General features: G+C 37.9%; 1 protein-coding gene across 10 annotated transcripts in view; it reads left to right on the top strand.

Annotated features, from left to right (window-relative positions):
• Window positions 1-6,358: 6,358 nt before the first annotated feature.
• Window positions 6,359-12,204, top strand: part of EYA4 (EYA transcriptional coactivator and phosphatase 4) — a gene marked incomplete at both ends in the record, with an annotated part of 135,866 nt that continues 130,020 nt past the window's right edge. For all 10 annotated transcript variants that reach the window (XM_082306241.1, XM_082306232.1, XM_082306239.1 and 7 more), the window contains one exon: window positions 6,359-6,391. In XM_082306241.1, the coding sequence (XP_082162367.1) occupies window positions 6,359-6,391 (33 nt within the window). The remainder of the gene's footprint in view (window positions 6,392-12,204) is intronic.

Below are 12,204 nucleotides of genomic sequence, written 5' to 3'. Positions count from 1 at the left end.
TATTCCTTCCCTGGACAGGAGTAGCAGGATAGTCTGCCTGGTTGCACTAGTCAGGAGATCCATCTGTGCTCAGAAGCCTACGGAAGTTGCGTGAGTTGTTGTGAGAACTCGTAGAGTAATTCTGATAATTCAAAATAAGGAATAATGTATCTTCTCTATTTAAGCAATCCATCTGCAAATGCAAATTGATGTAAGCAGATGCTGAGCAGAACACAAAACCCAGCGAAGATGTTTTCCCTCCACCAGGGGCCGCTGGACATGCTCAGAGCTAAAATAAGCTGTAGGCTGCGGATGGCGCGGCATGCTGGCCTCTCAGCTGCAGACCAAGGGCTCCGGGTAAGGATGGAGCTCAGCATTTTTGAGGTCACTAATAGATGGAGAAGTGGGTCCCGGGTGTGCCACAAAGGGGTCCAGAAAGCTCTAAAACTTCTCTAACAGTAAAACTCTCATCTTCAACAAGCTAAAAGTGGACTGAAACCAAACTGATCTGAGCGATCCATATCTAACTTTTTAGAGATGAGGGCCTGAGGGGGGAAAAAAAAAAAAAAAGTATTAGAAGAGGAGGAAGGGAAAGACGGACATTCCATGTTTCCCTTAATTCTCTAGACTGTGGAGCAAGATTTGTTTCTACAATGCAATATGAGTTTTTCAGGAGGCTCATTTCACTCGCCTTGATATCAGGAGATGGAGAGCAGTTACCTCAGCTAAGCCTAAATACGCATGCAAGATTCCCCAGGCACTTCTACTTCCTGCAAGAATCCTTCTGATTAAAAGGAATGCAAAAAGAAAAATTTGAGAGCTAAAATAAAATAAAATAAATTCAATTCTGTATGCTTTCTCTACACCTGCCAGCTTTCCTCAGGAAAGCAGTACATGTCCCTGATTAGGGCAGCGATGACTATCAGGATGGCTTTGCTTGCCTTTTTAACTGTTTATTATGTTTATGGTATTTAAAATTTGTTAGTCATTTGCTCTCCCTTGAAGTTAGATATAGAATGATAGATGATATAGATGATAACGTTTCTTACTGGTTTTTTTCCACTAAAGACTTGTTTTTATTAGTGTTGACACTCCTTTCAAGAAAACATGGCACTTGTATAAGAGAAAACACAAAAGCCTATGAAGCAAAAATTAATTAACCATGAGAAACATATCAAGCAATAGCTTTTCTGAGATTATGTTAAGAGCTGAATTTTCATTTTGCCTTACAACATAAGATGAGAAAGCAGACAAGTCTTCTTTTTCTATCAAAACAAGGACAGACAGTGATGTCCAGTTTCTAGAAAGCCCTGCGGTTATAATTTTGGTTATTTTAAAAGTGTTAAATTCATATGTGTTTTCTTATTGATTTGTCTGCTAATAGTTTCACTTGAGTTTTGAAGAAAGCTAGGTTATAAAGCACATCAGTCTCATTCCTCATCTGGAGCATGGTTCTTTCGTCTTGTCCAAATGTGATACGAGTAGGGACTGAGAAAGCAGTATGTTTTTACTGTCCAAAATACAGTTTTTATTGTAGATATAGGCTAAGTTGAAATTCTAATAAATCAGCATTTGATTTCCTTTTCTTTTAATTTAGGTTATATTTTATCTTTTTCACATGAGACTACAGGTAATATGCATGCAGAGAACTAGAAAAATGTTTTCCTAAGTAAGAAATGATTGAACGTTAGGCAGTGCCTGTTTGTTATTGCCTGTACCCTCTCTCCAGTTCCTTCAAATACATGAGTTTCACGGGAAACAACTAGCATGAAATCATCTAATTTAGTGAGATTGCAGTGCATATGCACTAGTTCCTTGGATGGATTCTCATTATCTGCCTTGCATAACTTTTCATGCCTCGAATGTGCTTCACTCTCCTCAGATGGTCTGTAGGAATGGTGCAAACCCAGACAGAGGCTTGGCTGAGGCTGGGGGAGTTCAGGCCCTGGAGGCTGTGCTCTTTGGTGGCACCTTACTGCTGCACGTCTTGCATACATTCAGTTGCAGTTATTAAGCACTAAGTACTTCTACTATCACAGGTTTCTGAAGTAGAGCACTAGAAAATGAGAAATTGTTCTATTTGTGACCACTTCTCACTTAACATTTTGGCTCTCAACCTGTGGCTGTGATAGAAGCGAGTTCTTCTTTGTGGCTATGAGTTGTGTTAACCACAGCAACATCCTTTCTGTTTATTCTCTAGGCTTCTTATGGACACATTTCAAAATGTAAAAACGACATAGTAAATTTGACTGGCATCGTGCAGCTCCTGTACTATACTGCCAGAGCATCGTGTCAGAGCATCACCATGATATAACCTCAATAAACACAGGTGTTCTTCAATTGAAAAAAGAATAAAAAGAACCTGACAATGTGCCCAAGGGGATTATCATGTGAAAAAAAATGTTGTAGAAAGTGAGGACCACCACCGCCAATAAGAGGACCAACTCATAGTGGAACAAGAGAGGACTTTCTTCCTCAGTTTTTGGGTTGAAGTGAAAGGGAGGAAAATTTTTGTCTGATGGCCAAACTCCTCTTCCAGATGATGGATTCTTCTTGGAACTCCCTCTCTCCATCTGGCTGACTGGAGGGCCTGAAGCAGCCTCTGAAATACTATTGGGAAACGTCAAGTTCTTTAAAGCTATTTTTTACCTGTGGATCCCCAAGATTCACATTCTGTCTTGAGCTTGTGAAAGTTGCAGCACAAGATCTTATTAGACATCCCATAGAGAATGAAACTGCCTCAGTCAGTTGTTTATTTGTTGCAATCCTAATTTTCTGAAGAAATCATTGTGAGGGGAGAGATCACATCCTTGCTGTCTTACATTTTCAGTCATTTACAAAGCTTTACGCAGCAGATCCTCAAGTAGTTTTTTACTTTTTTTTTTTAACTTATGGGTGTATCTCTGGGAGGAAACACATGTTTCTCCTCATGGTCGAGTCCTGGAAGTTGCAGTTTAAATTTGATGAAGTGTTTTATTCCCCCAGATAAAAATAAATAAATAAAAAATTAGATTTGAATGCATTTGTTGATGAGGAAAGTCAGGATTCCTCCTAATTAAGACATTGCTTAGAAAAGTAAAATTTTTATCTGGGAGCATAAAACACTTCATCAGTTTTAAAGCCACATCTGCAAGAACTGGATCAAGAGCAGAAACAGGCATTTTTCTTCATTCTGGCTTGTCTGTGAGTTTAAAACTTTTAACAACAGTTTTAAAAATATTTAAACCCAGTTAGAAACACTTGCAGTATAGTAGGGATAAGAGTGCCCTCCCTCCCTCTGTTTTTAATCTGGTTCTCTTGATGGGATAAACTACAAGGTTGAATTGGTAACTGGATTATTGCCTCATAAAACAGCACGAGGTTACTATTATCCTTTAATTTTATATCTTTATTAGGGAGTAATGTTGGTCTTATTTAAATCACTGACTTCTCTAATGGTTTTTCTCCTCTTTTACAAATTTATAAAACTAAACCCTAAAGGATTTGGTCTAAGTGCAATTGGCATAACTGCCATTATAAAAATCATTGTGTTAGCAGTTGGTTATAATCAGCCGCTTTAACTGGGCTCAAAATGTAGCAGGATTTAGCTGTTGATAGGTAGAAAACTGATAAAATATTAATTCTGAATTTTATTTTAAAAAAGCTCCATTTCCAGTAAGAGTATTTGAATTTTGAGGCAGTGCGAAGATGAACAACAGAGCCCTAGAAACTATTATGATATAGCATGTTCATGCAAAGGCTATATTTAACACATTGTGTATTTCTGCAAAGATTAAACAGGTTTGTCTTTGTCTTGCAATTCAGTAGAGTAAGTTCAAAAATTCGTGAAGGTCAGTCTTTTTGCAAAAGTGGCTAATACAAGTGGCATATTTAATGACACATTCCAGGGGATACATTCACCTGAATTTTGGGACAAAACACACATATTGTGGGTGAGTCAGGCAGTTCTTAATAGTAAAACTCCTGTTGGACTTATATGGTCAGGATGCATTTAAAATACTGATACGCTTTATTTTGTAAGGGAAAAGGTGACATCCATCTGTTGATTCCAGTGTGCTTTGGTTAAGATCATGATCAATATGGAAAGGAACATGAATATGGGTCTGTCTGTTATGGTATGGCTCTGTAGTTGAGTTGTAGTTGAGTTTCACACAAAGTGAGGGATCTGTCGCCTTCAATGACCAACACACAGAATTAGAGCATTTAATGTTTGAATGCAAGCCAGATACTGACTTCTAGTCAGTAAACTTAGAAACCAGCCAAACAATTTGTTCCGAATCTTGTATTTTATTATTGAGTGCTTGACCGTTTCTTTCCGCAGGCAATCTTACTAATGCAATAACATGCACACACTTCAAACTCTTAATTAAATTAAAGCAGATTTTATGTTTAAGTTATTCATGGAATATTTTAGGATCGGTTGTGAAAATTCACCTTTGTGTTTAGAATTGCCTTCTTCAGCAGGGGCTGCTGCAGGAAATGCCATGTCGAGCTGCTTTCTCTCAAAATACCCATTGTTCTTGGTAGGCTCCTCTCTGAAATTTGCCTGTAGTGGGTGTTTTAAAGAAGCCTTTCTATTCCCCTTTTGTCTCCATTGGACAAAGACTACAGAAGATTTTTACAAACACAAGGGTGTGGACTTGACATTGACCAAAAAAACATGGGAGGTGGTTACTGTTTTGGTGAAGGCATCATGGGGGAAGACGTCGATGTCTTGGATCCCTCTGAAATTGAGAGGAGACTGAAGCCATTTTGAAAAACAGGAATTATTTTCACCTTTCTGATAAGGTGAAATACATGCAACATGATTTGCTTGTAATTCATCTTTTCCTTATGTAACATCATGGCAAAAATTAATGAAACGTGAATGAAAATCTTTTTGAAACTTAGAGAAGAGGGAAGGAAAACAGGAGGGTGTAATCTGGTGGCAGGAGAAAGAGGAAATAAAGGTGAGCCTGGAAAGAAAGTAGACTGGGGCTGTAAACGTGCATGTGTGTATGTTCTAGGAAATACCTAATGCAAAACACAGGGAAATTTTGGGAGTTATGTTTTGGGGAGTAAACAGGGGTATGGCAAGTAAGTGGCACTTCAGACTAAGAGAGGAGGTATTCACAGAGCAACGTAAAGCGGTGGATGGGGAAACATGGGTGCAATGGCTTGTAGCTCCGGTTCCTTTCAGATGTTCTGCAAGTGCCAACAGAGCTATACATAGTTTAACCTCACATAAGTAACGGTTACGTTTATGCAGGTTGGAGGTAGCATACGGTATAAGTTCTTGCTGGTCAAAACTTAAAACAAAGATCCACAATACATTTATGTTATTGGGCATACTCCTAGGTAGTGATTTCTTCAAGTGCCTTGTTGATAAACAAATACAGGTAACGTTGATAAACAAATCCAGGTTGTTTGGGTTCCTTAATTTATGTGTTTACATACTGTTACATATTTTGTTTTCTTTTAAATGTAACAGTAGCTTTGAGTAATAATATTACGATTATTGTATATATGAACTATCCCTTGCACTTGTTTTGTTCTAAATTACACAAATTTGCATAACTCCAAAGTGGATCTTTTCTGAGAATGGAGATTGTTATATAATTCTGTGGCTTTATAGTTAAGGTTACCATAATCATTCGTATGCAGAACTCTTAGAAAATAGAATTTTCCTATTGAAGATCTCAATATTTGATGAGAGTGATTCACCCTATGAGAGAAGGCATAGACATAGCAGATAATTAGGGTAATGTTTGTCATTTAGCACTTTGTCAGGAGCTGCTTGTTATAAACCACTTTGTGTATTTTATTTAATCCTAAAGGAATTTAATGGACCTTAGAGAGGGGACTTCATGCTGATAATTGCATAATAACCTTTTTCTGCCAGACACTTAATGACTAAGAGCTTCTCATTAAATGTGTATTAAGCAGTTTTGTTTGGTGTTCCATAATTGTCTTTCTAATATGTTCTCCCAAGGGTTATCTTTTGTTGTCTACTTAAACAGCTGCCTGTATTAAACATTTTAGCTTTTTTATTCATTTGTTTTCATAACTATTTTTTCTTTCAGGAGTTGAAGAATTGTTACTTAAGTGTGTTCCTGTTTCTGTTGGTGTATCTTAGATAGCTTCCCGAAATAATACTGGAGGTGATGAAACATTTTTTATGAAATGAGGCTTCATAGAAGTCAATGGGGAACTTTGCTGCAGATTTTAGTGAAACCACAGCCTCAGTTAGGGTGTTTGTTTATTGCAGATTTGCCTGAGAAGTGAGGACCACAGACTAACATGTTATTTTTTTCTCCTCTTTTTAATTTAGACTACTGAGCTGTAAATTGAAGGGAAGATAATTTCTGCCTGTGGGGGAAAAGAAGGGTGAATAACCTCCATGGAAGACTCTCAGGATCTAAGTGAACAGTCAGTAAGTACAGATGTTGCTAAACTGAATGGAATAAATTGAACTTTGTTCAAATTGTGTTTGAAGAGATTTTACTTTGGATTTGAGAATTACAGTAAGATCTGGGGAAAGCTTCTGAGCTTTTAGATTCAAACCATTTCTTAGTTCATACCTGAAATGAGTGGTTTTAATCTTTTTTACCTGTTGAAGGTAAAAGATCATAGTTATATAGGATTTGGCAGAACTAGAATTGTTGGAGGGCTGACGGATATAATTAAGGTACACTGGAAGAATAAAATGTTAAAAACTTGCACAGTGGTATGCCTTGTTCAAATAATTGTATCAAAATATGTATCCATAGTAGTCTGTCAGTTTTGTCAAAGCAAGAGTTACCAAAAAAGCGAACAAGAAATTTCAGATGGTCAGACTGTGGCAGATGACGTACGTGAATTGTTTCAGGACTCTCTTGGATTTCGCGGGGACTGTGAGAATTGGGAGTATATCTCCCTGTCCTGTCAGAGGGAGATTCCCCTTGTCATTGATGAAGTAGTTGGGAAAAACAGGGTGGACATTTCTCCTTTTTCCTTTCTAATGTTTCCTTTCCTTTAAGGATGTGGTCTCCAGACTTTCTTACCACCAGGCTGCAGTTCTGAGGAGGCAGCACGCTCCGATCAAATTAAAGTTGGCTGGGCTTGCCATCCAAAGTATTGGCTTTGTTTTTAACATCTTAATTTCTAGTGGTCACAGTATGGGCAGATTTTGCGAGTACCATGATCCCCGCAAGTCTCAGCTTGGGCTCAGTGTACCAAAGATCAATAACAGGATTTCGTATTTCTATTTCTGACATGCTGAAAGAGATTATCCATGTAATAAACTAGTTTTAATATCTTTTTTTATAGCAGAGACTTTTATAGGTAACACAATTGCAAGGAACTGAGAAGAGCTTGCATGTATTTTTAAAATGTCAGTAATTTCCTTTAATAAAGAGTACTTTGCTCCTGACTGGATAGCTCCTATCTGAGACTTTATCTTGGACTAGAGTTTTATTGCTGATTTAAAATGTTACAGAACTGGAAAGTCTTAACAGTGTCTCAAGTCACCATGGTGGCACTACTTCGGACAGCTGCACGTATTTATGTATTTAAACTGTTCCCAACCAAAACTTTAGAGCATGTAAAAGCTACATGGCTTCATAATTTAATAAAGTTTTATAAAGGTCATAAAAGATTAAGCAGAAGTTCTTCTCTCATAGTCTGTGAAACAATTACTCTGTGCAGTATACATAGTGTGGTTATTAATAGGAAGTAGATGAGCCAGTTTAGCTTAGAGCAAAAATGTGTTTTCATAGTAGTTAAAATGTTTTTGCACCACTGGATGCCTGATAAATGCATACTTTAGTAGCCATTTTACTACCTTGTCGTAGTCTAATTTCTGCAGTATTTTTCGTAGTTACTACATAGCTTTATGCTAATATGTGAGAACAGTCTTGCAGATTACAAACTGAGGTGAAATCTGTGCCGTGTTGCATATGGAGATAGGATTTGCTGTCCTTACACTATTGTTAGTGTCACAGAAAATTGTGATTCAAGACAAGAGTTTATTCTTCTTACTCTTTGCTGAACAGTGGCAGAACTTCAACGTAATGGGTAGGAAGAGTCCCCTTTCATCACTCCCTTCATCCAGGCACGCATCCAGACTAAGGTCTTGCCCAGGTGTTGGGCACTGTCTTGGGAAAAGGAATTGTGGTGTGAAGCCTGTTTGCCTAGAGCAGATACTGAACCTTCATTTCCCCACTTCAAAAGCCTTTTCACTATTATACCCTGGTTAAACCCCTCTCACAGCCAGGTTTTTTTTTAAAAAAAGAGTGCTTCTGGCTTATTTCTTTAAAAGCCGCAAGGCAGGACTGTGGGCTAGAGATCCCAGGTAGAAGCGGGCGTTCTCTGGCTGAAGCTTTGGTGGTTTAAGCTCCAGGAAAGTATCAGATGTATATCCTATATCCCTTCTGCTTGTACTGCCCTGGTGTTTTGTAGTGGTTAATGTGTTTTGTATTGGTTAGCTCTAGGCAGTTTCTGCTCATCATGCAGGATTTCTGGTTCTTGACATGTGCAAGGAGCCTATGTATTTCATTCTGGCGTCAGGATTCCTCTCTGGGAGTTGGGTGCATAAGATTTAGATCATGGAAATTCAAGGAGCCTAAGGATCTAGCCACTGCTGTGAGCATATTAGATTGTGTGAATAAGCATGAATGCAAGACCTGTGCTCAAACTTGTGCTGGCACCTTGCCCCGAATATTCTAGTCCTTGGTTACTTGAAAGACTGCCTGTCTCTGCAGCCGAGATGGGTTAGAAGGTACTTGCTGTTGGATAGTATGTTTGATGGACAGTTGAGTTTTCTGAACGGAGAGATTCCTTTATTGAACTCATTTCCCTGGGCAGTCTGTTAAGAGCCTTTCATCCTTGGGAAAGGAGGCCAGGCACATGTACTTGGGTTAGTTAACAAGGTTAATTTTCAAGTTTTATTTTAAAACAAAGAAATTATGCTAATTTCTGCAAGTAGGTCATCCTCCTGAAGTATGATGGACTGTAGTGTAGCTTTTATTGTGACAGTCTTCTCCATAATTCCGAGATCCCTACTATTGTTCTAACTCGAGTTTTTGTTGTTTACTCTGTCTTCTATTCTTTTAAAATACACCAGTAAGAAACAATTGGTTCTATGATTCCTGTCCTTAAACTATATCACAGTCAGGTGAAAATGATATGATCATAGTTATGAGCAGTTCCACAGCATCCCCGTTGCCATATAAGAAGTAAACTCTTCCACTTTTGCCTCAGAGCAGTGACTGCATGACCACGTGCTGCTTCAGAAATTTAAGTGCACCCGTTCTCTGAGTCTCTAAAGAATTACATTTGACTGAATTGAGCAGCTGCTGCGTTTTCTGAGATGCCAGCTTGATTAGATGTAATATATACACCATTTATTGCATTATGTCACTAATTTATTTATTTTCCCTATTTTTATTTGTAGTAAATTCCTTGCCCCTACTACACTTTAAATCCTTATGCACCGACTCGTCAGAAGTCAGTATCCTTGCCTGCTTGTTGTACCATAGAGCTTCTGTGCCAAGAAATCTGTCGTGCTTGCTTTCCTTTGCCTTCTTGCTCCCAGTCCCATGTGGCAGAGGTTGGGGAAGATAGTCTTAATCTAGATTGTACAGTAATCAAAAGAGTCAGACTGGAGTTTATTATACTTTGGTTTTCCTGTCTTTACACACAACCACATAGCTAAATAGCTGTATTTTGAAGATCAGCAGGAAAATGATGCAAGTTGTTACCTGACACAGAGGAGAGCTGGGATCTGTCAGGTGCGGTTGAGATCCAGGGAGTTCTGCAGCCGTCATGGAGCGGGCTGGGCTGGGGCTCATCAGTGGTGCTGTGCCCTCTGGGGGGGCGGGGAGGGTGTCCTAAAGAGCTCACAACTCTTTTCTTTCCCAATTCAGATGCAGAATATGCTTGTACATCGTGCATAGGAAGGAAATTTGTTTATGAGTATTCTGAAAGAAATAGAAGAAAATGGTAGCACATCTATATCACAGACAGAAGAAAATAACCGAACCGTCCTTTTTATATTCTGGTGTGATGTCTGTCACCATGTGCAAGCTGCTACTTACCAAGTAAAAGAATACTTAAAGCCACATAAATTGTTTTTATGTGGACAGATGTAGCTAGGTAAAAATGTAGTTTTAATAACTGTGATTGCCATAGATTTTATACACACTAAATAAAAAAAAGCAGAATAATGAAATGCATTAGATTTTATATTACTATTATTGCTCTCATTCAAAATAAATATGCTGATTTTTACTAAATTCTAACTAGAAATACTTTTTCAAAAGATGCATGTTAAAAATTCTTCTATTTAGTCTTGAAATGGGAGAGAAGGAAACTTTACAGATCTTGTATTTATGAAGAATAATAAAATGATAAATGTTTAGCACCTAAATAGTCCTCTGTTGTGCCTTTGCATAGCAAACAAACATAGGATTTTGAGAACTACAGAAGTTTTACACTCTTTATTTTATCTTCTTCTAGTCATTATTTGCTGTTCAATCTGTATTAGTAGAAGAAAAATAATTTGGCTGCTAACTTGCTAGTTTAGAATTTCAAAGGGCCTTATTAGAAACTGGTGTAATTTCATCCCCTGGCCCTTTTATATAACAGCGTGCATATTTAGATTACTTCATTTTAGCCTAGAATTAAACAATAGATTGCAGTGCTGTAGGACAGGACACTAGCAGATGTGAGGCTAAACCTGAATGAACAGGTTTTCATTTTTGTGACGTTTGGACAATCGTCCCCATTGTGCCCTGGGTAAGTTATTTGTTTTTCATCAGACTATACAGACTATCATATCTGTTACTTGCATTTATGCCCTGCTTGCAGCTTGGCAATGCCTGCCAACCCTTTTGGACAGTGTTGTTTCTCCAGTTTTGTTTCATTTTAACGTGTGAAGGTGTCAGATGTGATCCCCTTGCAAATCAGTTTTCAGCTGTAGGTACTTCTCTCTCGTGTGAGCCCTGCGCCTGCAGCATTTAGTCTTCCCCCCTCTGTGGTGGGCAGCCTGCTTGCGCCCTGGGAACTCGGCTGAAGCTCATTTCAATGAAATGAAAAATAGTTTAAACTCTTTTACTGAGTTTTAAGTGTCAGTCATAATTTAGAAGACTGTTCCGTATCGCAGCATAGCATGTTGTGGTTCTTATCTCTGTGATATCAATATTTGTAGGACTTGCAATGTTACGGGCAATTCATGTGTCAAATTAGCAGTGTTGGTTGAAAGAGACCTCTGGAAGTTATCTAGGGTAGCTTCTGGTCATGAAATGCCAACAGTATGCACAAATATTTCACTGTTACAAAAGCAATGATCTATATTAAATATCAGTAAGTGAGTACCTTCTGAAGAAATTACGGGTTTAGCAAGCAAAAAATAGTTACTCTAATGAGTGATTATTTGCTTTTAACTAAAAGCAATCATTGAAGAAAAATGCCATAACTTGAAGTCAGTTGAAATAAAAGAAAATCAGTGTGCTTTTCCAAGGTATATTTCAGAGCATTTGTGAGAGTTGCTTAGGTATTTTATTACCCCCTTTCTATAGACACAGAAATTGGCACAGGAGATGGCTTGCCGTAGATGATGCAAAATTATCACCCACTTTGAATTACAGTGGATCAAGAATAAAGTGTAATACCATAATTCTTTGTCTGTAATCTAATAGGAAAGTACAGAAAATTGACAGGGCTGAATCTTTCACATTCCAACAAATTTGAGTCAGAAACATCACCATTGTTCTCTCCCTGCTGCAAGACCTTTATATATGGCATAACAACCCCTTCAAACACATAAATACTGTTTTTCTAATTACTTTGCCCTCTACCATGTCAGCATTCTGTCTTTTCTATACCATAATCCACCAGTGATAAATTTGAAGGTGCTTTTTCCAAACTACATTAGTTGTTGTGTATGTGTTTTATTTTTCCCATTTACCAAATGGGACAGACCAAACGAGACAAAACTCAGAAGCAGATAACGCATTTTGACACGCGGAATAAACTGAGATGATTTGTGTTTCATATGACTTGCATATCATTGGAGAAACACAGGTTGGTGTTGGTCAAAGATAAAAATGTTCACTGTTGACACACACATAATAGAAAAGTGTGTTTCTTTCTGAGTTAATTAAAATTACGATTTGAAGACACTTTTCTTTAAAAGCTAAACAGACAATCATCTCTTAAAAAATATCCACGAGAGTGAGGCAGAATAACATTCATGGCTTGTAACCT

This window comes from Platalea leucorodia (assembly GCF_965183815.1).
Source record: "Platalea leucorodia genome assembly, chromosome: 3".
Taxonomy (NCBI): Eukaryota; Metazoa; Chordata; class Aves; order Pelecaniformes; family Threskiornithidae; genus Platalea; species Platalea leucorodia.
This window is presented reverse-complemented; position numbering and strand designations above follow the sequence as displayed.